Source organism: Rhagoletis zephyria, unplaced genomic scaffold, assembly GCF_001687245.7.
Source record: "Rhagoletis zephyria isolate East Lansing unplaced genomic scaffold, Rhagoletis_zephyria_1.1 Rzeph_scaffold_00082, whole genome shotgun sequence".
Taxonomy (NCBI): Eukaryota; Metazoa; Arthropoda; class Insecta; order Diptera; family Tephritidae; genus Rhagoletis; species Rhagoletis zephyria.
In genome coordinates this window covers 117,400-142,448 of record NW_016157166.1, presented here as the reverse complement: position 1 = coordinate 142,448, position 25,049 = coordinate 117,400, and the positions used below count along the sequence as shown (strand labels likewise).

Sequence of the window (25,049 nt, the reverse complement as noted above, 5' to 3'; positions counted from 1 at the left end):
AACAAGCCACAATAACATTGACAAATACATAGTTTAGGAAGAGCCTGCCTGAAACTATACAAAAAAGCAAATAAGCAAATGGATGTATAGAATTGACAACAACAACCACGCTGTCGAGTTTAAATAGCGGCAAATCAGCTGCACTTGATAGTAGTTGGTTGAATAAGGAAAATGAATTAGCAACAAGAGTTTACGGGATGTACATAGCTCAGTGGTTAACGCTTCTGACTTTGAACATCGAATTCGCAGGTTCGATCCCTGCTAAAGTCTAGAAAAAGAAGTCTGATGAGGAGATGTGGTGATCTCCGAAATAGTGCTATAACTTCTGCCGGTTAGACTTTGTTGCTCTTTCAATTTTTCCTAATAAACAATCGTGGTACAAAGCTCAATAAAAATATTAAAAATAAAACATTTATTTGGGTTAAGTCGCAAGTTGAATTTTCTGCAAGTTTCGAACACTTTCTAGATTTTAGAATGGTGTGCCTCACTGCATCCAATAACTATTACATCATCGACATACACAAAAGCTTGACTAGGTGAAATACCGGAAAATGCTATAGACATCATTCTTGAAAACGAGTTAGTTGCTACAGTCTTTTCACTAAAAAACGAACATAAATAAAAGTGTTAAATGTCAAATTTAAAAAAAAAATCACTGTTTATTTTAAAACGTATTTTATATAAGCTTTGAGATCTATGTTGATAGCTTGTCCGATCACCATTGCTATCTAAAATGGATTGACATCTCCGTGTACAGCTTTCTGATAATTTAACCGCATAGTCTGTAGTAAAGCCTCTCCAAATTTTTTTAAGTGCTCTTTTCAACTGTTTTATTTTTGTCAGATTTTTTCTAGCTATCTTGTGCTTCATTAGTACCCAAACATTTTCTATGGGATTTGCATCAGGTGACTGGGATGGCCAATCCATTGTTGTTACCCCATTTTTCTGTTTCCACTCAGTACAAAGTCGACTCCGATGCTTTGGATCGCTGTCCTCTTGCAGAACCCAGTCGCGACTATTTTTTCCATAGAGCTTATCAGCAGACATCAGTAAACCTCTTTTATACAATTCGATCATTTTTGACGCGTTCAAGTTTTCGGTAAAACACAGTAACTTTCCGAATCCCTTTGCGGCAAAACAACCATAAACGTGAACCTCTGCGGAATGTTTAACAGACCTCTGCACAACTTTACATCCTTTTTCCGACCAAACACGACTTTCTCTCTTATTTAACCAAAATGAAGACTCGTCGGTGAAAATTACAGTTGTCCAGTCATGGTTTTTATTTTGCTCTGCCAAGAGCAATCGTTTTTCGACATGAGTTTTTCAGCCTCATTGCGTAAGTCGTAAATTAGGTTAAATTGTACAACTCGACAACAGCAGCATTGTCTAGTGTCGTGCTGAAATAAGTAAACGACCAAAAGCGTCGAAAACTATACAGTGCTGCCAAGGTTTTCCGTTTTAATACACTAGTCGAGTGGAAATTTTAGGCAATGACGTGAAATTTTCGATATGATTCGACTCTCGAAAAACGACTTGCATTCGACACGACTCTCACAATGAGGGTCTTTGTCAAAAGCGGTTTCTTCAGTACACTGGCGTAAACCACATTTCTTTCGTGTAACTTTTTGCGAATTGTATTAAGAGATAATTCTATTCCGCGGTCGGAAAGCTTTTTTTGAGCTCCTCTCAAGCCTCTCAAGGTTACGGAGGGATTTCTTTGAAAAATGTTTGTTATCGCCTTATCTTGCCGTTCTGAAGTCGTCCTTTTTAGTCCTCTTCCTGGTTCATCGTCAACGTTTCCAGTTTTTTCACAGCGCTAAGACCATCTTGTAACAAAAGTCCTGGTAGCTACCATCTATTTTGCGGCCTGATCTGTACTCCATTATGAAGTATGCTTCAAACCGTTTTTTATAAGTGGCACTCATCCTTAAAATTGCTTAAATATGCAATTGCTTTCGCAAAATAACTAAAACGTTTATTTCTCAAACATGCGACTGAAAAAGGACAGCCTACTGATGTATTCAATGTTAAGTCGCATTTATACAAAAGACGTAATTACTGTTCGTTTTTTAGTGAACACACTGTACATTAAGACCAAAAGGCAAGACCTTCCAACAGAAAGATCCGCGATCAGTGCTAAAAGATGTAATATCTCTAGAACTTTTATGTAATGGAATTTGGTGAAAACCAGAATACAGATCCAGAGTCGAAAGATATTTTGCTCTTCCAAGGTTATCTAAAATGTCTATACGTGCTAACGGTAATTTGTCTGCAATTAGTTTTTTGTTTACTGCTCTAAAGTCTACGCACATACTGTTTAGTTGGAGTAGCTTTCCTCGATCAAATTGTTTCGCAATAAATTATCGACTTGTTTGTTTATTTCTTCGCGTTGTGAATATGGCAATCTGTAGTTTTTTATGTAAACTGGTGTTTTGTCTGTCAGTCTCAATTTTTGTTAGTAAAAGTTGTTCAGAGTCATAAGGTCGGATTTTAAGGCACATACGTCGGAATATTTTGAGCAAAGATCAAGCAATTTATTTTTAGCATAATTGGGTACTTGTTTTTCTAAAATCGATTTGAGTTTTCTATGCTTTTCGGATCAGATGTGGTTTCGTTACTTTTTTAAACGTTGAAGTTTGTTATGTCTTCGGTTTGAATATTGAAATTTCTTACGTATTTTACTTCGTCAGTAGTGTTTATTAGTTTTAGTATCGGGTTTTCGTGTCAACGATACATTTCGCTTTAAAAACACCACTACAAACTTCCTGAGCGTCTACAAAAACAGGGTTTTTGGATTTACCCAAATTAAATAACCGAAAAACTTCGCATCTAGGTGGAATTACTAAGGTGTCGGTAGTAGTGCCGTGCAAAATTGAAACGCTGATCCTTCCTGTCCCCAAACTAATGGTTATGCTATCGTTTGCATAGTTGATTATGCATTTGTTTATTTTTAAAAAGTCTTTTCCGAGTATGCCGTCGGAAGGAATGTTAAAGCTGTCATATACAACGTGAAGAGTGTGCGGAATGAAAATGTCTGATACTACCAAATTTGTATTTATTGTGCCCAAGGTTTGGACCGTTTCTGATGTTACGCCCGTGATATTAATAATGTTATTGCTGTTTATTGCGGATTTGCTTGTTATGCTGGAAAATTTTATAAGGGAAATGTCTGCTTGAGAGTCTACTAAAAAAGTGCATTGTTTTTGAGAATCACTACAATTTATTTCAATGAAATCGGAATAGTTGAGATTTAGGCAGTAAATGGATTTTTCCTTTGTAAAAGTCGTTAATTGTTCAAGTCTAGCTCCCCCAGTGTTCGCGCCTGAGGGACCTCGGCGTTTACAGTCCGAACATTGGCAGAATTTCGTGTATTTGAACGCGTATGATTGCTATTTCTACTGCTTGAAGCCTGACTGTTGTTACTGTTATTGTAGTTATTTCGTCTATTACTGAAACTATTATTCCTATTCTGATTATTGTTTCGATAGCTAGTATTGCCGCTGTGCCTATTTGAATTGCCGCTGAACCTGAGATTGTTATTGTGATATCTGTAATTATTGCTGCCTCTAAAACCTCCTCGCAAATTTGTTGTTCGTATGGGACGTGACCTAAAAGCCAACACCTGCCGCTCTTTTATTATATTGTCGTGCTCCACAATAATTTTCGCTACAACATCTTTCGAGTCGCTGAAGGTTGACGATGCTAGTATCGACTTTACCATATCTGAACGGCTGTTGAGCCTACAAACATTTATTGTTTGCTGGATTGCCATCTCGTGAGCTTTCGCTTGTGTCATCCCTTCAATAATAAGCGAACGCTCCAGAGCATCTGCGAGCTCCTCTACCTGTTTCGCAAAATCTGAATAATTGTTGTTATGCACTTTTAAAGCTGCAATTTTACCAGCGACAACTTTCGAGTTATCTGGTTTTATTTTGCTTGACAGCGCTTCTTTAATTTGACTAACTGAGTTTTTTGCGCTGGTAGGGACTCGCGAGCTTTACCTTCAAGTTTGGATTTCAAAAATGCAATAAATATTGTAGTGAGGCTTTCGCCTGACAATTCTTCAATAAGGGTAATTTTATCAATAAAAGAGACAAGTGATAGCGAGTTACCACTATAATTTACGCTTATAATCGAGGCGCATAAACTTATAAATGACTTCTTTTGCTCAGATGTTGCCATTTTCGTGTTGTTATTTTGAAAGAAGTTAATATTTGGTGAGCTAGTGGTTACGTAAGGAGGGTCGTCGAATCCCAAAAAATCTTCGGGAAAAAACAAGGAACGACTCTTTTTAATACTATAAACTTCAAGGGTGCCAGTTGAACGTGCGTCAGCAAATTCTTCGTCGGAATCTTCCTTCTTTATATTCCTCTAGCTTGCCCTCTTTTGTTGAGATAGGACGACTTTGTAACACACGTTTTGTAACCTTTGCAAAATCAGTACGCAAATCTTTAAAAGCAGTATCAAAATCTGGCATTTGACAAACCCGGCATAAATGTTTAAAAAAAGTCAATTTATTTAAATGATGGCAAAAAGGTGTTGGATTTTGTACGCAACTATAGGCCCAGTAAAATTTTCACAAATGGCATTCAATCGCAATTAATTTTTGTTTTTGAAAAAAAAAAGTAAACGTGGTAATCTGATAGCACGGCCTGATTTATAAGAAAAACATGTATCGATGATTTTGATTTTATATAAAATTAAAAAAAAAAGTTTCCAGCACTCACTCAGCGAAGCGCAGAATAAAAAAAAATTTTTGTCTGATAATATCAAAATTTTGAATTAAATGTTTTGGAAAAGTCTTCCTTAACTACTTTGCAAGGCACTGTTTATTAAAAATTTTTAATTGTAATTTAATTTTAAGAAAAGTTGCGTGGCGACATTTTGCACGCTAGTGTAATTCAAAAATGTAAGTAAAATTATGTATGGAGGTCAGAAAAACTAAGTTATATAAATGAAAAAAGGAAAGTTGGTTTGGTACCAATAATTTGCACACGACTGTAGTTCAGAAATTCCATTAGAAACAGTAACACAAGTATGTACATATGTATATGATAAAGTATATATGTATTGACAATTTTAATTATGTAACTTGAGTGTTAGTATGTACATAAGTATAAGGATAAAAATTTTTTGTTGTATTTAAATATTAGCAATAGTGTGCAATTGTATTGAATTAAAAAAATGTACATTTAAGTGTAAAGTATATATGTATTGACAATTTTAATTATGTAACTTGAGTGTTAGTATGTACATAAGTATAAGGATAAAAATTTTTTGTTGTATTTAAATATTAGCAATAGTGTGCAATTGTATTGAATTAAAAAAATGTACATTTAAGTGTAAAGTATATATGTATGTATGTATGCTCATACCATCAGGTCCCACGAAGTCACCTTCCTGCGTAGCGTTGCCATGTACAGATGTGTTGTCCTAGTTGTAGCTGTTGTTACTCGTTTCCACGCTACTATCTCACCCTTCTCAGCGATATATATGTGTGGCGTGGTGTTATTTATTTATTTATTTATTTATTTATTTATTTATGTATTTATTAACGCCAATCGGCTTTATACATACAAAAAGAGAGAAAAAGTGAAGTGAACATAAAGTAGCATAACATAGGTTTAATAAAATAACAAATTGCATGGTAATAAGTAGGAACCAACTGTAACGGAGTTACAGTTAAGTGACTTTGCCAGGGGCGTGGTTTTGTACGCCGTTAGGTAACGGGGTTATTGTTCAGTGGCTTGGCATATTTAGGTACAGTCACTTCAAAATCCACATTCTTTCGTGTGTTTTTTTTGCACTTTTACACACACACTAGTTTTATTTACTTTCCAACTTTTCCACCTAAAGTTTTAACGTTTTGTACCACCAGCCACTGTATTTTTATTCACTTAAAAAGCCACTTTAGCCACCAGCCACTGCACTTTCTCGCATTTATTACATTGTGAGACAAATGGTAGGGGTCAGTGATCGGGAAGGGTTCAAAATACCGGGGAAAGTTATATCGGTAAAAAAGAAGTTATACGTGTCCCGGCATTTCGCTGGGTCACGTCTAGGAATCGAGATATATATTTAACTATCATATAGGGGAAATTGTCACCTTTGGTGGTCTTTTTTTGACATAACTCGAGAACCCTTAGTCCGATTTTGCTCAAGCAAATTTAAAAAAATTAAAAATTACAATTCCTTTAATCTGTTCATATAACGTTTTTCTATTTCCCGTTGGTTTCATCCCATCCCAATTTTGACTGTCGCATAGTGTTATTTAATTTGTCTTTCAAACTTTGGTACTACCGATTTTTTATTTATTTTTTATTTTAAAGTCTTGTAATTTATTTTAAAACGTTGGTACAACCGATTTTATTTTTTGTTTTTTTTTCTGTGGTTTTTTTGAAAGTTTTTTTTTGTAATATATTTTTTGTTTTAATTCATTTTTGTAATTTTTGTAAATTTTCTACCCCCAGTTATTTAGTTTTTGGAGATTTAGTCTAGTTTAAGTTTTAAATTACCACCACCAGTAACTTTTTAGAACATGTTTTTTTATTTTATTTTTTTTTGAAACTAAATTAATTTTTTTTTGTACAAAGAGTTCACATTTTTATTTATATATCTGTTTGTTTTAATTTGTTTTTTTGATTTTATTTAATATTTTTTTTTGCAATCATTAGGGTTTTTTCCCGTGGTCGCTTTAGTTGTTTCCCTTTTTTTCTCGCCCATTTTGCAGGCTGGTGTACGGTCGCCATGTAATGTGTGTTATCCCACATTTCTTATGTGGAGGAGGCGTACCTGCTCAGTTCACGCGGAGCCCTGGTGTTCCGCCGGCGCTGATGCCGGCCAACGCCTGCCCTCATGGAGCCCTAGCGCTCCACTGTACGCTGCTACGTACTTTGCTGTACGTGGGTGTGCACGAAGCTTTAGTGCTCCGAAGCCGCTCCCTGGCCTACCCAAATATGTGGGTGTACTTCAGCCGCTAGTGTGGGACCTCCGGGTAAATTTAATAAAACTCGACTGTTCGTTTTAAATGTACGCGGGAATAATGCCGCCAATTTTATTTTCACTAAAGGACTTAAAGTTAGTTGCTTTCGCAGATACAACAGGGTTGCATCCTCAATATCGTAAATTCTTAGATGTAATCTATTACCTTAGGCTACTTCTAATAAGGTGATTTGTAGGGTTGCAGCAATGTATGCTTGATCGCATTACACAACAAACTAAACTTGTCTTTGATTAACTTGCCTTCAGTGCCTTTTACGTTTCTTACAAATTGTAAATATGTATATAATTTTTAACTTTTTTAATTTTTCATGTGGCCCCTTGTAGTGCGGGCCCCTAGGCTGGCGCCTATGTAGCCTGTGCTTTAATCAGGTCCTGGTTAGATCCTTGTTTAGTAGCACAGTTACGCGGTATCGCCGCAACTGTGATTAGTAACAGTATTATATAGTTAGAAACAGGCATCGTCATTAGCAGTGCGACCAGCAGAGGTAGATACTGCTACCCGCAAGCGTCAGCTAAAAATTAGTGTGCGTTAGTGTGGGTAGGTGCCCTACAGGGAAGAGGAGACCAATTGTCTACAAATAACCCTTTTGATAGAAGACGAAATGAGGAAACGTCAAAAATTACGCCGCGTTTATTTGGGTATAGCGCGCACTGGCACTCGTTAGCATTGGAAAACCCAAAGCTTAGCGCTCCAATTTAGGGGCGGCAGGTACTCTATAGCTACGGGTCCAGTTGCGATCGTACGGGCTACATTCCCATTATTTACCAAAATTTTGCTTTCAGAATACTTAGCAAAACTTTACAAAAAAATTATTAAAATATCTATGCCCTTTTTAAATTGTATTCTTCCAGTTTTCAAAAGAGAAAATATAGTCATTCATTCTGATTCCCACCTGCCCAATCCTAAGGAAATTTCGGATGAAAATGATGATTTATCTACGTACACCACTAGAAACGTATTTGCAGATTCAACAGTGCCATTAACCTCAACGCCCGGCTCGTTAACTATGGTTTCTACAAGGTCAGTTAAATAATCGAACTATAATTGATATGTAATAAAAACCTTTGCTTTTAGAAAACGAAGGCACACAGTTAAGCAAGTTAACTCTGCAATGAATTCCAACATTATAAATCAAAATGTGGTGGGTCATATGGGCAATGTGAATACTGATGCTCAACACTTCCCGGGGGCTTTCAGTAATAACCAAGTACCATTTACCCAGCAACGAAATCATCGTCAAAAATATATAAATAGAACTGAACTGTCACAAATACAGACCGCCGGCGGCATAAGTACTAGTGCCAGTAATACAATTTGCTATAAACCTGTTGAAATGATGGAGGAACCTGTTAAACCGCGACGTTGGGAACAAAAGCAGGTACAAATAAAAACGATGGAAGGTGAATTTAGTGTCACTATGTGGGCCTCGGGCAATTCCGACGATGAGGCTTCGAATCAAGAGCAGGAGACGGACTACCAGGATTTTATAACTTGTGAGGAACGAGAAATCGAAAACGAATGTAGTGTTACTGATTCTGTGCAGGGATTTGTGCCTTCCATCGACAGTAATGGTTTTCAGGACCAACAAGAACAATTGATGCAACGACATATAATTTTACAGCAACAGCAGGAACTACAATCCCAACATGTTTTAGTTGAAAATTCTGTGGATGCGGGAGACTCGTCCAGAACTACCACAGAGGCTGGATGCTCTACAATTATGCCCACAATAATAGGTTTAGATCCAACGGAACATCAACCGTTGTCCGAGTATGCGGATACCAGCAGTATAGACAATAAATTAAAAAAGACTGTTTCACATAGTAGAGCCGACAACACTCTTATTACAACGGATGAAGACGATAAAGATGTGGTTTTACCAGTTTCACGCACTACTGTAATGACCACGCCGCTTATTCATCCTGCTAATACTGCTGTGATCACGATGACCAGTATAGATGACGGTAGCCTATCAACCACAGCCTTGCCCGTAGGGGTTGTTTTACAATCAAATTCTCATACTATGTCTTCTTCACCACCACCATTGAGTTATAGTAACAAAATAAATACTGCTGCCGCTTCAGAAACGAATTGCAACGGCCCTGGCGAAAAACGCATTGCATGTCCACAAAAAGGATGTTATAAATTTTTTCGTGACAACTCTGCAATGCGTAAACACCTTCATACCCACGGACCACGGGTCCATGTCTGTGCTGAATGCGGTAAAGCGTTTGTCGAAAGCTCCAAGTTAAAGCGCCATCAGCTTGTGCACACCGGGGAGAAACCATTTCAGTGCACTTTTGAAGGTTGTGGTAAACGATTCTCATTGGATTTTAATTTAAGGTAACCAGTGTATGCGTTTATACATTGTAATAAACATTTAGTCAGCGTCAAAAATATTTATGCCCTGACATTTTGACGTTTTATTATATATATTTTCCATACTAAATTTTTCTTATTTCTTTTTAATATATATGCTACCCATAGCACAATCAGTTCGTGAATTCACTCTTTCTCGAATTCTGTTAACATGGATGGGTGCGCTCATGGTTTTTAGCTAAGCAACAAATAATTTTTTTGTTCTTTTGCTCACTTCCACGGTTTCCATTGTAGTAAAGATACTCTGGGTTTTCAAGGTTGGCTATGCAGATATTTGTTTGCATTAATTGACGTTTTTTCCCAAACTAAAAACTCAAAAACACAAAACAATACATACTGGCCACATCGTTAACAATGTAGAAATTATACATCCTAAACATTTGCTAAGGAGTCTCAAGGTTGCCTAGCCTTATATTTGTACGCATCATTGAACGTTTTTCCCAAATTAAAAAAAACTCCTTGTAGATCCCAACCACATCATTAATAATTCAAAAAATAATTACATAGACAATTAGGTGCAAAATTGAGTCAATGATAAACAAATTCACAATTTATGCGTTTTTCGGTGGTTCTTTGGCAAAATTGTAATGCATTTTTTTCACATATCGCACACCGTCTTCAAAACAGTCACAACTCAAAATTTGGCATTTTTGAAATTATGCGCTAAAAATGTACACAGAGCTTTTATTTACCATTCAGCAAAAGCTGGAGCAAATTTTTGTTATAATTTGCTAAAAACCCTAAGGTAAAATCGCCCTTGCCCATATGATTAGCATGTGCTACGAAATAGTTTTTGGCATTTTCTGACGAACGTATTATTTTGAGTTGTGACTCTTTTGAAGACGGTGTGCGATATATTAGAGCAGGGATGGGCAAATTTTTGGCTCTTACAGCCGTCAAAGAGCCAGCAAGTGCTACGCAAGAGCTAAATCAGTTCTCAGGGTAAAGGGGTGTACAAAATATATTAAAAGCATCATATATATTAGTAATGAGAATCGGAGTACAAGAAATTTGAATACGCTCTTCTTCCCCCCTTCATGCTGGCTCTTGATATTACCCCTCATGTAGCACCTAAATGTGCCAAGCCGGCTCCTAAGTGCAAAAGGCTTCTGGGAGCTACTTTGCCCATCTCTGTATTAGAGTATAGCTTAACGCGCTAGAATCCACCATAAAACAAGTAAGAAAACCGTAAGTTCGGGCGGAGCCGAACATTAAATACCCGGCGCAAATATTAAATATATGTTTTTCACCTGTCAAAAAGCTTTCGCTTACATGGTAAGCCGGGGTGTATCAATTTTGAGTAAATTAGCGTCCTTAAGTTTTGAAATATTGAAGTTTCAAGCATTTCTGAAATTTACCGTTATATGAAAAGCGGCCGTAATTTTAGTCCGATTCAATAATTCAATAATTTTCAACGTTTTGCTTTTATGTGGCAAGCACAATAACCACACCGAGTTTGGTACAAATTGGTAGAACGGTTACCGAGATACATATATGTGATTATAAGTGGGCGGTGCCACGCCCATTTTCCAAAATGTTATCATAAACGTATTTCTTGGTAAAGAGTTGTTGCAAGCATCAATTTTGAAATTATCTTTAATATTTACTGATTCATCGAAGATTTAGTATTTCTCTAAATTACCGTAATTTGGGATGTGGGCGTGGTTATTGGCCGATTTTAAAAATTTTCGTCCGCTTGGTATGCTGTACCAAGGCCAATAACTGTGCCAAGTTTGAAGGAAATCGGTGCAGCGGTTACCAAGATATAAACTTGTAACCTTAAGTGGGCGTGGCTACGCCCATTTTCCAAAAGTTTATAATCAGGCAGGTTTGCAATTCACTTTCGAGTGAATTTCAATCAAACTCGGTTTGAATTCAAATTGGCAGGGGTTGAAATTCACTCGGAAGTGAATTGCAGAACCTGCCCAAATATTCTTATTTTTCGATGAAACCAAAGTCGATATCTCCGGTCCAATTGAAATGAATTTTGTCAATTTATTTAGCTTTCGGTGCTAGTATTGCACCCTCATCAGAATTATAAAAAATATGTACTGATATATGTATGTGTGTTTAACGCAATATTAACTGCGGCACCATGGATTGTGCATTTTATCATACACACATATATGTATAAGTAACTAAGTCAAATTGGCGGTACGTATACCCTATAAAATATCTCAATTCGCTCGTTTTTCGTTACAATAGAATTTGTCTATCTTTGCGGTTTCCAATTTCAATTTTTTAAATTTATGCTTGAAGTTTTGTTATTATTACTACTCCCATAATAAAGAGGGTATACATACCGGCAATTTGACTTAGTTACTTATACATATATGTGTGTATGATAAGATGCACAATCCATGGTGCCGCAGTTAATTTTGCGTTAAACACACACATATATATCAGTACATATTTTTTATAATTCTTATGAGGGTGCAATACTAGCTCCGAAAGCTAAATAAATTGAAAAAATTCATTTCAATTGGCTCGGAGATATCGACTTTGGTTTCATCTTTAATTTGAAAAAAGTCCGAGCGTTAAACAATTCTTTTAATTCTTATTTTTCGCCTGAAAATTATTGTGAATATCAATTTTGAGTGAATAATCTTCAGTAGTTACTAAAATATCGCAGTTTTCGTACTTCTGAATATTACCGTTATATGGGAGGTAGGCGTGGTTATTGTCCGATTTTGCCCATTTTCAATATCATCCGTCCTACGCCCAATAGAAGTGTACGTACCAAGTTTCGTTAAAATATCTCAATTTTTACTCGAGTTATCGTGTGCACAGGCGGACGGACAGACAGAGATTCACCGCTTAATCGATTTCTCTTTTCATTTTAATCATTTATGTATACATTTGTCTACATCTATCTCGATTCGTTTTGCCTGTTACAAACAACCGTTATGTGAATAAAGTTATAATACCCTTGTGCACAAGTGCGCTCGGGTATAAATATCAAATTTCGCTAACGTATATGCACTCCAACAATTTTTGTAAATTAACAAATTTACTCAATTTTGCACCCATATAATTTATAAGAGATATTGCCACGCTGCAACCCGTTTTCCTCCGCTAAAGTGTCGGATTTTGTTACAAATGAGTAAGTAAGTTGGTTTTTTGTTATTAAAACACCATGAGATGCGTTTTGGGAAATAAAAATAAAAGTATTACTGAAAAGGCTATGACGGGGCTTTCAAGCCGTGAAATAGCGAAAATGACGCATGTGAGCCAATCGACTGTTAGCCGTATTATTAGACGCACTACTAACATGCAGATTGCAAAGAAAACGGTGGAAATAAGCCGAAAATATCCGAGGTAGAGGGGCCAAAACATAAGCGTTTAATAGCGTTAGCCAGAATATCTGCCGCTAAAGAAGTTGTGGGGTGCGTTAGTGGAGATGCTAGCATATTCACCGTGAGAAGAATGCTTTATAATGCAGGATTGAAGGCGGTGGTGCAGAAAAAAACCACTTCGGTGGACTAGGGACATTAATCTAAGGTGAGCATTCTCAGAAAAAAAAAATTGGACTGATCCAATCAAAAAGGTCCAGGAATTTTTGCAATGTCCGTGCATTTCAAACTTTGCCTAAATGTTATGTACAATTATAGGTTATTTGGTCAGATGAGGCCAAAATTAACCGCTTCCAAACAATGAAAGATCTTGGTTTTGGGACAAGAGCGGAAAAACGATTAAGCCTTCGCACATTCAACCGACAGTAAAGCATGAGTGTGGGGCAATGAGCGGCTGGGGCTGCATTACAGCGAATGGCGTCGGACCACTGCTTTATGAAGCATTCTTCGCACGGTTCACACGCTAGCATCTCCACTAACTCACCCCACAGCTTCTTTAGCGGTAGATATTCTGTCTGACGCTATTAAACGCCTAAGTTTTGGCCCTTCTACCTCGGATATTTTCGGCTTATTTCCACCGTTTTCTTTGCAATCTGCATGTTAGTAGTTCCTCTAATAATGCGCCTAACAGTCGATTGGCTCACATGCGTTATTTTCGTTATTTCCCGGCTTGGAAGCCCCATCATAGCTTTTTCAGTAATATTTTTACTTCCCAAAACGCATCTCATGGTATTTTAATAACAAAAAACCAACTTACTTACTCATTTATAACAAAGCCCGACCCTTTAACGAAAGAAAACGGGTTGCGGCGAGTTGCAGCGTGGCAATATCTCTTTTAAATTATATGGGTGCAAAATTGAGTCAATTTGTTAATTTACAAATATTGATGGAGTGCATATACGTTAGCGAAATTTGATATTTTTATGGTTAAGCTATACTATAATATATGTAAAAAAAAAAAAATTCATTACAATTTTGCCAAAGAACCACCGGAAAACGCATAAATTGCGAATTTGTTCATTATTGACTCAATTTTGCACCTAAGTGTACATATGTACATACATATGCACATCTATCATGGTATTATAAAGTAGCTTGTATGCCTAAACATAAATACATATACCTATGTATGTATGTATATATGTAAGCTAAAGTTTATTAACAGATATCCTTTTTAACGTATACTTTGTACTCGAAATAATTCAGTGTGCCTGTTTTTCACAAACATGTGATACACATAGATACACAAAGGCAATCTCTTCTAAATATGCGTAGTTTGTTTTAAAAGAGATTAGTTTGGGAAAATAGTTAAATTTAAACATATACATATGTATGTACATATGCATGTGTTTATAGGAAAAATATTTTAACAAACGAGCGAAATGTTCATAAAAATTTCAAACTTTTTATTAACAGTTACAAAATTCTGGGTATGTATATTAAATTTTAGTACAATAAAGTGCAAGTTTGAACTAGGTAGGGCTACGGTTGATTTTTAGCAAGCTTCAAAAATGTTCGGGCTGCCTCTCAGCGGCTTTACCTTTAAATTTTTGTATCATGCCTCAATCCAGTTAAAATGTAATGCGACCACTCCTATTATTTTGTGCACAACTGTATACACATATTGAATACTTTAATATATATTTTTTCCATAAACATTTTTGTTAAACCTCAATTTGAGATGCATTTGAAAATCAGTCCTTTTCTCAAATCTCAAACGTTAGTTCTCAAATGCAAATCTAGTTACTCTCATTGAAATATTTGTGTAGCCAATGACACATGTAAGAGAAACACAGTTTTTATAGGAATGGAATTTTTATTTATGCAGTTTAACAGTTTATTTAATAGCTTATTTATTCAGTTAGTTTAACAAAGAAAAATAAGTTGATGTAAAAAATTAGTTGCATAGTTTGTTTTGAAATTAGACAAATTGCGAATAACAGCGACCGCGTGGTCGAAGAGCCATTCTGCGACTTATGTAGCAGACTACCGATGGACTTCGACATCCGTGCCATATTGACACAGCGGAACCGAACGGAATGCTAAAAAATTTTTTCTACAATTTTTCTCAAACCGTTATTAAATTGATTAACAATGTTTGAGAAATATTTGAGAAAACGTTTAGTTTCAAATGATAAACAATGCTGAAAATCAAATTGAGAAATACGATTTTCTCAAACTCTTTGGTTGACGAATTGTGCCGAGGGTGGATCGTTGCTTGTGAGAATGCTATGAGTTGAGCGAACTCATTGTTCTGCTTCATGGATTTTGTTACCCAGACACGAGATTTGCTCTTCTAGCGGCGTGAATGAATGCATACTAAAATTTATTGTGAGTGATTCAAGATTTGTTTTACGTGCATTCATGCAGCCTTTTAATATATATTAATAAACCAAAGGTTTTGATACCAAGTTTGTTAATTTGCCAAAGCCAAAGCTTGAAATGTGGTTTCTTAGAATCAACAGCAAAAGAAAAACAAAATAGATAAACAACAATGCCATTAGCGAGATCTTTCAACACTTATGAAATGCAGTCCAATTCAGTTCGTAGCATCTTAAAGAAAATATTTCATCCTTTCACTAATTTTTATGGAAAAGTAGTGAAAAAGAATGAAAGATGTTATTAAGGCAAAGTGTTAAACAATACATTTTTTAAGATGCTACGTATTGAATTGAAATGCATTTTATAAGAGTTTTGAAAGATCTTGTTAGTTACGTTGTTGTTTTTGTAATTTGTTTTCTTTTGCTTTAATTTTAAGAAATCACATTTCAAGCATTGAGAAATTGGCAAACTTTGTATAAAAAAATTTTAGTTATTAATATATGTATGTATATAAAAGTTTCCAGTACAAATATTAAAAAGTGTTCAGGCGTACGATCTGATTGTGGTCTGGGTAGTAGTTTATACAACAGCAAAAACCACTAGAATCAATATTTTTATTTTCAATGTAATAAACACTAAGACATTTTAAATTTTCTAATTCGATTTTTTTTTTAAATTTATACAAATTGCAAGTTTCAAGACGCTAAAAGTTAGCGTCGATTTTTGAGGTCTTTTTTTCTCGAAGATTTTGCGCATTTTCTTCCATATAAAGTATGATCAGAATCTTTTTTTTATATGATAAAAGGTACACACCCTCGACAAAGAGAATTCTGAAACATCAACGGTAATGTTTAACTTTATTGTACTAAAATTTTATGAGCTACGAAATTGCATATAAAAGAAATCGAATCGAAATATTTAAAATGTATTGGTGTTTCTTACATATTCCTGAGCTCTGTATGAAATTAAAAAATTGATTATTGTAGCTTTTGCTGTGGAATGAACAATATTCTTATAAAAAATAAGTAGCATTTGGTGTGGAAAATATAAATAAATAAAATTGTGAAAATGTCAAGGTATGCACATTTTTGACGCTGACAGTATATGCAACCCGCTTCACTTGAATAGGGAAAACTTTTCTTCACGACAGTGCTTATATCTGAGATCATATATAGATGACAACGTTAATTCGGATTTACGGCGCAGTTGATCTGATCAAAATTGTACCCTGAAAGACGGCAGTATTGAGCCGCGAGGTCGCGGGTTCGATTCTCACGGACAGTAGAGTTCTCATTTCATTTTTTTATTTAATTCATTCAATTATTACTTTTATTTCTTTTTAAATATAACGGGGAGCTTCAAAAAAAATCATGAAATACACCCGAAACAAAACTTAGTGCAGGCTTCTTTTAGTTCCTGAGCCGTTTTTTAAATATTAAAGCGTTATATACTTGGTGTACTTATCTATTAACAGCTTAACTATTTTTCATTCGATTTTAAAAATCAAACGCTATATATTGTTAGACTTAGCTTGGTGGAAGTTTTCATCAGGTAAATTTAAAAAAGTCTATGATTTTCTTAATTTCTCAACTTTGACCGTCACTAATTTCAAAATTTTCCATGAAAGTTGGAAAAGATGTATTATGTATTTTCGAATAAATTAATACCTTTACTCAGTGTGGCTACGGAGTTCATCAATATTTACTTAAAATTTATGTATATGATGTAGTAGAAAATTGTTTTTTCATAAAATTTTGGGAAAATGGGCGTGGCACCGCCCAATTATTTCATATATGTGTATCTCAAAAACTATATCACCGATCTCGATCAAATTTGGTATACACATTGTTCTTTGCATCCTTATGCACCAGACTAAAACTGGATAAAAATATATTCTTATAAATCATTTTAAAGGTCTATCATTCCCTTTTCATAACATATTTTGTTTTTAAAATTGAATAAGAAATAGTCAAGCTGTTATCTCTTTAAGTGCATTGAGTATGAAAATAAAGGGTTTTTAATAAAATAAATGGAAGGTTCAGGAACAATAAGAAACGTATTTTTATGTTGTACTCGACCCTACCTACAACCTACACTATTTTTGTTTCGGGTGTATTTTTTTATTTTTGTTTTTGTAGCACCGTGTAATTATAGTTGTGGACTTTCTTAATAAAATTAAACTAATGATAAAATAAATAATGTAAAAAAATATATAAGTAAATTTAAACTAAGAAGTTAAAAATAAGCAAATTTGGCAAACGCTTGGACTGAGGATCGAACCTATCGATCGGTCTTATCGAACTGTAGTATCCAGCTCACACCATTCGGATGCCAAACTAGCTTCCTTTTTTCCCCTGCTTGTACAATAAGCATCAGCTTGCGTTTGGTCAGTGCTGCCATCCAAAATTCCCCTGATCCGCTTTAATTTTGAGGATTAACTGCAGGACTTAATCCAAATCAACTGCAGTTAATTCCCGAGAGAATTCCGGATTAACTAGTCGGGGTCAACTCTGCCGCCTGTCTTTGCTTTTAGATAGATAGATGTTAATATGAGGTATGGCCCGCTACCTAGAGATCGAAATACTTATAGCATTGAACAGCTATTAATTTAAATTTATATCTATAACCTTCTTTGTGTTGAATGTATTGCGCCGATTAAAGTTTCTAATAAAAGCAGAATCATAAATGAGATGAGAACAATGTTCCTCCGATGCCTCAACGTCCTGAAATGCTGGGTTCTTGCAGAAAAAAATTTGCCTGTTGAAATGAAGCGGGTTTTGTGTACGGGTTTATCCATTTCCTCCTTCGGTAAAGTAAAAAAACTGAATATTTAAATCGCGGTTGATTTTTTTTTTAATAAGTTTGAAATATGCCATCATTGGTGGAAAACATTATCATTCGAATCTCCACAGGACCGTTTTGCAGGATCTAATCCTTTTGAGGTAATATTTTGAGGATTTTCACACATTTTGGGCTATAACTTGGCATGTCGTGTCCTTCAATTTTTTCAAAGCTGCGGGATTGTCCGCATAAGAAATCCAAATCGCAAGATCTTTGTGACCTATAGAGGGCTCCATGACTTCATTCAAACTTCTAGCCAAACAGAGTACAGTAGTTGAATATTCTACTTTATATACAAAAAACTCGGCGTTTGGAATTTTGTGAGTTATGAATATACATTTTGTTTTAAATTTTCTACCTTCAAATGGAAGAAATTTAATGAATGAATGAAAAACATTGAAACCATTCAAACCCATTTCGATTATAGTTTTTTTCTACAAAGAAGTTTGTTCGTATTGTAATAGCAGCGCAGCAATATATACATACATACATATTAAAGGCCTGCAAATGTTGGAACTATAAAACATAGCGACATGTGTCACATCATACAAGTCCTTCATAGTATGTCGCTCATAAATGTTTGGCAATAACATATGAAGACACTTTCCAATAAGTTGAAATCAAATCATTTGTATACTTATATGTAAGTGAAGGATTTTTTCTAAATTTTGTAAGCTCCTATCATAATAAAATTTATTAAACAATTGTCTAATTAAAAATCTATATATATTCATACAAGACAGGATCAAACAGTATTAAAAATGTGCTGCAGAAACACAACAGCTTAGCTAAGTAGCAATGACATGCTACAACAGTATATTTGAAATGGAATGGCATGGCATAACGCCTTGTTTGAGTTGACATGATATAGCAATGCATGAAATTTTTGAAAATGGCTTTTTTACTAAAAATGTTGAACTTTGTAGTACTCTAATACATATGTATGTACATAGAAAAAAAATTTTGGATAACCATACAAAAAATTTTCATTTATATCAATTCAATTTATTTTCAATTTGTTTGAATATTGTTGTGTCGACACATATATCAGAACAAGTATTCACTCAAATTCAAAAAAAAATTAAGCCAAAATAATTCATTTGGTTTGTTTATGAATAATTCATAAGCAGATTTGAATGAATTCATGCAGCCTTCTACTGTCCTAATGGGATCGCCGAATATCGAAACTTTGCGTCATGGGAACTTCTCCCGCAATAGAGGCATTATTAGCCGCGTTATTTTTCATATCCCGCCTTTTGGAAACTGAATTTCGTCAAGAACAAAATCTTCAATTTCAGCCAAAAAAACGTCATAGATCATGGCGGCATAATACTGAAAATTTACGGTTACGTAGGCGCTTTCTATGACGCTGGCGGCCCATAATGCGCACCAATATGTAGTAAATTTTTTGGGCACAATGTCTTTTGCGGTCAAATGCGGCTGTTCGCTGTTCTATATTTTTCAATTATTATTAACATATCCGACTGGTGTCAAATGAGCCTCATTGAAGGCTTTTCTCGAGACGCGCGAAAATGTAGCCACCGAAGATTTACCTTTTTAATACCTTAATAATTTTAATGCGTATATCGGTCTTAAAACGTTTATTATAGTTCACTTTTGTATACTTTGCACTGCACTGCACAGAATAACATTTCTACGTACAAATCAAAAACCAACAGACTTCTAAATATGTGCTGTGTGTTGGGTAACCGCTTATACGCAGAGCTCATTTAACAAATTTATTATGTGACAACTGTCATGCAATGCCAAGTATGCCTAACTGAGCCTTTATTGTGAAGCACCAAACTTTAACAAGGAAATATTTGTTTGGCTGACAGTATTTTTGTCAAGTGTCAAATTTCATAAATTTACATTCCGCGTAATGGATAACCCGTTATATATGCATATAACCTGCATTCACCATTTTGACATTTTATACTCGTTGCTATTATTATCTGTGTTTTCAGAACTCATGTAAGGATTCACACCGGTGATCGGCCGTATGTTTGTCCATTTGACGGTTGCAACAAAAAGTTCGCCCAGTCCACAAACTTGAAATCACATATATTAACACACGCAAAAACCAAGTAAATACAAAATTTTACACAAGTTTTCGTTTACATTTATCATCTTACCATTTTTGCAGGCGAAATTCGCTAGGTGGGAGCCGCAGTAATATCAATAACGATTCTAATAGCCCGATACAGATAACTCCACAAAACCTTATAAAAGTCGAATTGAATGAAATGGACTCCAACTCTTCTTATGTTGTGTACACGGATTAAAATATGGTTTCGTCATCATGAAGTAATTTATTTATTCGGATGTTAAGAACAGTAAGGCGTATCACAAAAACAAAAAGCGTAGTGTGTGTCAGTTTTATTTGAACATAAATGTCAAGAGGAAATTTTGGACTAGAATTGACCCTTAAAAGGTTGTGGTTTTAAATAATACCTTAATTAATTTTGGAAGGACTTGTTAGGCTTTATTCACAATCAAAACAGTTATTTTTTAATACTTGTATGGCGGTTTAAACTTTTAGTTTTTGTTTCATATAACTTTTCATGGTCTGCATTTAAGGTATTCTATATCGACACCTGAGTGGAAGATCGACCTACCTCGGCAGCCAGTTCGAAAACGCCCTATCTGAGAAAACTTTTCAAGAACGCCCCATTTCGGAATTAAGTTTAAGAACGCCCTATCTCAGAATTTTATTGAAGAACGCTCTGGTTCGGTTCAAAAACGCCCTATCTGAACACATTTTCAAGTGAGATAGGGCGTTTTTGAACCGAATTCTGAGATAGGGCGTTCTTCAACCAAATTCTGAGGTATGGTGCGTTTCAATAAAATTCTGAGATAGGGTGTTCTTCAATCAAATTCTGAAGAAGGGCGATCGCACCATATATATAATATATAAATATGACAACGAAGAAGAAAATCGGCTATTCCGGATCTCCATATGTAAATGCAGGATAGATTTAGGGGAAAATGAAACTGTAGCCACACAGCGATAATACCATTGAGCTCAAGGAATTTTCGTTTAGAACTAAATATCTTTTTGCATAGAAGTGCTATATCTATTATTATTTAATTATGGGTGTGCTCAGAAATGTATCAAGCCAAAGCATCAGAAGCATTTATTTATAAACTATAATTGATGGAAATGTCCAATATGCGCAACCACGGTTAAATGCCTAATTGGAACTTAGTTGCGTTAATAAGGCATTTCCATCAGTTATAGTTTAGAAGTAAAAGAGACTGATGTTTTGGCATTTCTGAATGCACCCTATTTATCGAGCGCAAAAGTTAACAGTTGCTGATTTTAGAAACATTACAACTTCTTTGTTTGTGAATAAAGCCTAACACGCAAAGTCCTCATCATTGAGAGCTTTAGATTTATAGTTAAAAATTCCCAAAATAAATTAAGGTATAAGTCAAAACGGATCTTAGCGGTCTAATATAAGCCTAAGCATCGGGCATCAAATAAGAACGTTATAGTAAAAGCGTGATTTAGCTGTTTTACCAGGGGCCTAACAATTTTACACTAACAATTTTTTCTCACGCTGACACACGCTCAACTTTTTTCTTAGATATGTAGTGACACGGCTTAATGAACAGGCACCATTAGATTTAATGTTTCTTTTATTTTATTTTCTTCTCAGCTTATCTTTCGATATAATGGGCATAGATGAAGGGTTTCCTTCCATGTTTTATCTTTAACAAGGATAAAAATTCGATTGAATGATTTCAATGAATTACATTTACCCTACATTTAGTTTCCAGTTTCTATATAACAATTTCAATAAATGCACTTAACGTAAATATGCATAGACAGATATGCATTGCTGTCGCGAAACTTTTTGGACCAGTCGTAACTATATTGAAGTGATACTAATGATAACACGGTATGAATGATGTAAAAATCCGTGACATTGTCTATGGGTCCCATTTTTTGTAAATTTTAACATGGCACAAATAAAAAATTTACTGAGAATGTTTGTAGATCGCAAAAGTCCTAGAGATTTAAGCATCGCTCGTATGCCATAAAAAATGTAAATTTGATTTAACATTTTTTATTTTAAATTTTTTCATACTAATGATAGTAAGGCGAAGAAGACAAACGCCATGTTTCCATATTCTATCTGACGAGTCCATATTTTTATAACTACTTATTTATAAATATAATATTGAAAGCAGGAAATGGCTCCATAATATAATCTTTCTGCTTTTGTTGCTACTCCTTTATTACATCTTCAAGTTAGTATTGCATGTAAACTAGGGCTGGGACTATTCGTATATACTGATATTCCGGTTAATATCCGCTCACTGGGTTATCCAGATATTCTAAAATGTTTTTAAACGGATTGCTTAAATTGTTCTCAAAACGAATAAAACAACATTTCATTAATACATAAACAATTTTTATTTTTAGATTCGAACATCCGGCTATTCGGTTGGTATCGGTTCATTTTGTTATCCGGATAGTATCCGCATTATTTAATCCGATTATCTGAATTAACCGGATATCAAAAAGTCCGGATAGAAGTCCCAGCCATAGTATAAATAAATTCAATTAAAGTTCTTAGCACTTTGTTTAAAAATAGTACAAAAAATGCGTGACTAATTTTCATAAATATGTGTCCAACGGGATATAGAAGAATGGCAAGACCAATCATCACACAATTGAAATATATACATATATATATATTTTTTATAAAAGATTAGGTGGAGCAATAGTTTTAACATATTAGGCTAGGACAAACGCTAAATGATGACGTACACTTTTTTATTCTATACCGTCGTGAACCAGCATCTCATGTTGCAGTAAAAATAAGAATATCTTAGTAGTAGAGTGATTGGCTCGGTTTTTTGCAATATTTTGGAGAGCTTTTATCTGATTTTTTTTTTTTTCAAATCTTGAATAAACCGCAGTTTTGTTACCGTATAAACCGGGTTTTTCATCTAGAATATTTATACAACTGCACCTTCACTGTAAATTCAATACATTTTTTATTTTGTTGAAACCGCAAATATAGCTTTTTTACCAATCTTGCTCTTCAATACAACCAACTTCCCTTCAAAGATGCTTTTTTGATAAACGTATGTTTTGCAAATTTGAGTAAATCAATGTGCTTTTAAATCAGTGGTGCACATGGGAGTCTCATGGAGCCAATCGGCTTTCACGTACAAGTCGTCTGCGCGAAGCTACCGAACTTCACTCGAGTTTAAAGCATACACTTTAAAACACTTAAGCCAAAATGCAGCTATGTAAGTGGAAAATGAGAAGCTCTGTTTATTGTTTATTGTTTATTGAAATGCATCTATTTAAAATACCTGCAGATTTACCATACGAGTTTCTTAATTTCGATATTATTTTTTTGAATAAAGTATTAAAAACACAGATATTTCCGCAAACAATTGATTGAAATATGTACATATCGTTAATTCACAAAGGCCCTAACCAACATATTTTTTATTTTATAGAAGCAAAATACATTTATAAAAAGAGCATCAAGAACAGCTAGGGGCTTTTTAAAAAGTGTCACGTAACTCGGTTGTATTTGGTACTAACACTTAAAATTTTGATTGAAGGTATATTTTAATATATCCTGCCAAAATCTGTAAAAAACGCAGTTTTGAAAAAAGTTTTGGTTAGGGTAACGATATATATTTTAGAAAATACTTATAAAAAGACAGGGTTAAGTTTTTTAACAACTGAGGAAAACACAGTTAATCCCAGAACCCTTAAGTATTTATTAGATCTAATTTACTATTAACCCAAATACGAGTAACTTTGAATTTATTCCATTTAATTGTCTTTTAAATTAAAGTCATACGTTATTTTAATAATATTATTTAATTTTTGCGTCTCTTTTTTGCGTCTGTAAGCGTGCCCAGACGCGAAAAATTAAAAGCAAATATCCGGTCTAACCGGGTTTTTCTGAATTAAAATATTAAGAACCGTTTTTATACCCGAGCGCACATGTGCACAAGGGTATTATAACTTCGTTCACATAACGGTTGGTTGTAACAGGCCAAACGAATCGAGATAGATATAGAGAAATGTATACATAAATGGTCAGAATGAAAAGAGAAATCGATTAGGCGGTGACTGTCTGTCCGTCCGTCTGTGCACACGATAACTGGAGTAAAAATTGAGATATCCTAACGAAACTTGGTGCGTGTACTTCTTTTTTCTATTTTAGTAACTACTGAAGATTATTCATCCAAAATTGATATTTACAATAATTTTTAGACAAAAAATGAGATTATAAATTTTTGGAAAATGGGCGTAGCCTCGCCCAATTATGATTACATGTGCATATTTTGGTAACCGCTCCACCAATTTCTCCCAAACTTGGCACAGTTGTTGGCCTTGGAACAAAATGACAAATGGCGGAAAATTTTTGAAATCGGACAATAACCACACTCACATCCCATAAAACGGCAATTTAGAGAAATACGAAATCTTCGATAAATCAGTAAATACTAAAGCTAATTTATTCAAAATTTATGCTTGCACCAGAAATACATTTATGATAAAATTTTGGAAAATGGACGTGGCACCGCCCACTTATGATCACATAGTATCTCGGTAACCGTTGTACCAATTTGTACTAAACTCGGTACGGTTATTGTGGTTGCCACACAAAAAAAAAACGTTGAATATTATTGAAATCGGTATACAAGGGTAAATGCTTGAAACTTTTATATTTCGAAATTTAAGGACGCTAATTTACTTAAAATTGATACCAACAATAATCCCTTGAAAAGCAGTAACGTTATATGGAATTTTAGAAAATGGGCCTGATACCGCCCACATATGACTATATAAGTTTATCTCATTATGTCTAACTGAACGTTAGGGGTAAAACCACCCTGGCTTACCATGTAGCGGTAGCTTTCGGAAAGGTAAAAAGTATATATTTGATACTTGCGCCGGGTATTTAATATCGGGCTCCGCCCGAACTTAGACCTTCTTACTTGTTTAAATTGGCCTTTTTCGAATAACTAGAAAACCGGATTTGGAAAAAGTCGAATAATCGGACAAATTTAATGGCCCCATTATGTATAGCGACTGGTGTCTAGTCTAGTAGCCATGGCTACCAGTATAGTACTTTGTATTATGTATGGCGATTAATCTCTTT

At 34.7% G+C, this 25,049-nt stretch overlaps 1 protein-coding gene across 6 annotated transcripts in view; it reads left to right on the top strand.

Moving 5' to 3' along the window:
• The window catches only part of LOC108373527 (polycomb protein PHO-like), a 189,550-nt gene extending 166,246 nt beyond the window's left edge, over positions 1-23,304 (top strand). For 4 of the 6 annotated variants that reach the window (XM_017629430.1, XM_017629441.1, XM_017629465.1 and 1 more), the window contains 4 exons: positions 7,858-8,026; positions 8,081-9,349; positions 19,869-19,988; positions 20,048-20,410. In XM_017629430.1, the coding sequence (XP_017484919.1) occupies positions 7,858-8,026; positions 8,081-9,349; positions 19,869-19,988; positions 20,048-20,186 (1,697 nt within the window). In that variant the 3' untranslated portion in view covers positions 20,187-20,410. Of the gene's footprint in view, positions 1-7,857; positions 8,027-8,080; positions 9,350-19,868; positions 19,989-20,047; positions 20,411-21,563 lie in introns of those variants that run through there. The other 2 variants (XR_001848969.1, XM_017629448.1) reach the window with 2 other exon arrangements.
• Positions 23,305-25,049: the final 1,745 nt, after the last annotated feature.